We start from the raw sequence: 2,868 nt of genomic DNA, 5'->3' as shown, positions 1-2,868 counted from the left end.
TATATTTTAAATCATTTCTCAAGTAGGTTCAACTTGGTAAAAACTTTGAATTCTTATGGAAAAATAATACTTCCACACATGTCAATGTTTTAAAAGTAATACAAACGCATTTTTTTTTCTATCAATTTTAAGGTTTTATCACAAAGATATCTAAATACATAACTTATTTTAACAATTTTGTTAAAATTCTTTTAAATCTGAACAAACAATATACAATTACATGAAAAAAAGTAGAAAACTATAGATAACTCTTTTATCTACATAATATTTGATCAAGAAATTATAAAAAATTAAAGTTTATAAGGGTAAATAGTTAACACTGTAAATGACCTCTAAGCCAAAGCTTTGTTCACCACTAATAAAGGATTAACATTAATTTAAATTGAGTAAAAAATGAAAAGAAAATTATTTATAATTACAAATTTTCAAGACTTGAATTACCTATAATGACAAATGCTGAAGATATTAGAAAGGTAAGAACATATCCTCTGTATGGTTCTCCAGATTTTCCATAGCCTTTACTGAAAAATATGAGACCAGGATAAATATGATCTATACCAAGAGCTTGAATAAGCCTCGGAACGGAGAGTAAATTAGTTAGAGCAGTGGATAAAGTTGCAGCGAAGCATCCAGCATAAATCAGAAGTCCCCATGCGGACATCAATTGCATGACCTGAAGCCAATAAACAATGTTTAACATTATATCAGCAAACATTAAAATAAAATATTATATATATAGTGTTAGATATTTCAAACTATGGGTCTTCCTACTTCTAATTTATTATTATTATTTTTTTTTTACTAAACAATAGAATATTAAATAAGGGTTTGATAAAATATTATTGATTTCAAAGAAACTGAATTAACAGTCAACTGTTAAGTAATGAAGCAACTCATTTATTTTATTTTAATGAAACCGATATGGATGGTTTTCAGTAATTTGATTTTAACACAATTCATTCATACTACACACAAAAAGAACAAAGCTTCTTTCAAAAATATTTGAATATAATTTTCAATCCGCATTGCTTCAAATATATATATATTTTTACTTTATTTGTTTTATTCACAACTGTTAATAATATTTTACAAATAGTGAATGAGATGATGTATAGAAAAAAAGAAATGTCATGAAACCGTTTATATAGTGATTTAATGGTTGTTTGTACGTAGGGAGTTCGTAAGTCTTTGTTGCTTCAAATATTAAATCAAAAAGGTAATAGACAAAAATAAAGAACTTGGCATGTTATTCTAATTATAATTTAGCCAAAATAAATAAATCTGTAAGATAGACATAATAATTTAAAATCAGAGATGTAAAAGAGGTAACTCAATTTAAAAAGAAAATTATTTACCATTTCTTATAGGTTTTAGTATGGCAGTCATAACCGGAGAAATCAGAGCAGTACAAGGGAAAAACAAGGTAACACGACCACTAAATTTTGGTTTTTAGTCTTAATTCTTGTTTTATTTTAACAATTAGTAAGTATGATACCTAAAAATATACCCGTAAAAAACAAAGATTCATCGGTTTTCCACAACTCAGTTGGAGCTTTGAAACTTCACCCAAATTTATCAATTAAATTTATATTTTTTTAATTTAAAAACTGTTTCAGATTCTTCCACGTTATACAAAGAATCCACTGCTATTTATAAATTTTTTAAACTTGGTTCCTGTAACTGAGATACCTCATTTTCCCTTAGTAGTCTCCAATTGTTTATTAAAGATAACCTTACTTTAATGGAAATAGTCAATTATACTTTATATAACTTTTTTTTTTATTTTTAATATTGTTATTCAATTGAAGCTTGGAAAATTATAAAATTAGATATAAATGTAAATGACATTAGATTTTAAATCTCATTATTAGATATGAATCTAATTTAATGGTTGTTTGTACGTAGGGAGTTCGTAAGTCTTTGTTGCTTCAAATATTAAATCAAAAAGGTAATAGACAAAAATAAAGAACTTGGCATGTTATTCTAATTATAATTTAGCCAAAATAAATAAATCTGTAAGATAGACATAATAATTTAAAATCAGAGATGTAAAAGAGGTAACTCAATTTAAAAAGAAAATTATTTACCATTTCTTATAGGTTTTAGTATGGCAGTCATAACTGGAGAAATCATAGCAGTACAAGGGAAAAACAAGGTAACACGACCACTAAATTTTGGTTTTTAGTCTTAATTTCTTGTTTTATTTTAACAATTAGTAAGTATGATACCTAAAAATATATCCGTAAAAAAACAAAGATACATCGGTTTTCCACAACTCAGTTGGACCTTTGAAACTTCACCCAAATTTATCGCATTATACATATTTTTTTAATTTAAAAACTGTTCCAGATTCTTCCACGTTATACAAAGAATCCACTGCTATTTCTAAATTTTTTAAACTTGGTTCCTGTAAAGAGTACTAGAAGCTCCCAAGGTAGTGTTTTCATCTGAACATGAGGGAAAACTGAGATACCTCATTTTCCCTTAGTAGTTTCCAATTGTTTATTAAAGATAACCTTACTTTAATAGAAATAGTCAATTATACTTTATATAACTTATTTTTTTTTTATTTTTAATATTGTTATTCAATTGAAGCTTGGAAAACTATAAAATTAGATATAAATGTAAATGACATTAGATTTTAAATCTCATTATTAGATATGAATCTAAATGAAATATTTGTTATAATAAACTAAAAAATTTTTTAATTGCATATTACAATTAATGTTAAATATATAACAATAATGAATATTTACTATTACTAATGTAATATTGAAAATATAAAAAAGGTAGACTAAGGTACATTAAACTCCTTTCTCAGTTCATCTCGCAATTTTCCATTATCATAATGCATCAATTGCTTCAATT

General features: G+C 25.1%; 1 protein-coding gene across 1 annotated transcript in view; it reads right to left on the bottom strand.

Moving 5' to 3' along the window:
- Nucleotides 1-2,868, bottom strand: part of NKCC (sodium potassium chloride cotransporter) — a gene marked incomplete in the record, with an annotated part of 126,193 nt that overhangs the window by 12,237 nt on the left and 111,088 nt on the right. Inside the window, 1 exon segment of the mRNA XM_067045987.1 lies at nt 442-673. Within this exon segment, the coding sequence (XP_066902088.1) occupies nt 442-673 (232 nt within the window).

The sequence above is a fragment of the Halyomorpha halys genome, unplaced genomic scaffold (assembly GCF_000696795.3).
Source record: "Halyomorpha halys isolate HHAL.00 unplaced genomic scaffold, Hhal_1.1 Scaffold436.1, whole genome shotgun sequence".
Lineage (NCBI taxonomy): Eukaryota > Metazoa > Arthropoda > Insecta > Hemiptera > Pentatomidae > Halyomorpha > Halyomorpha halys.
This window is presented reverse-complemented; position numbering and strand designations above follow the sequence as displayed.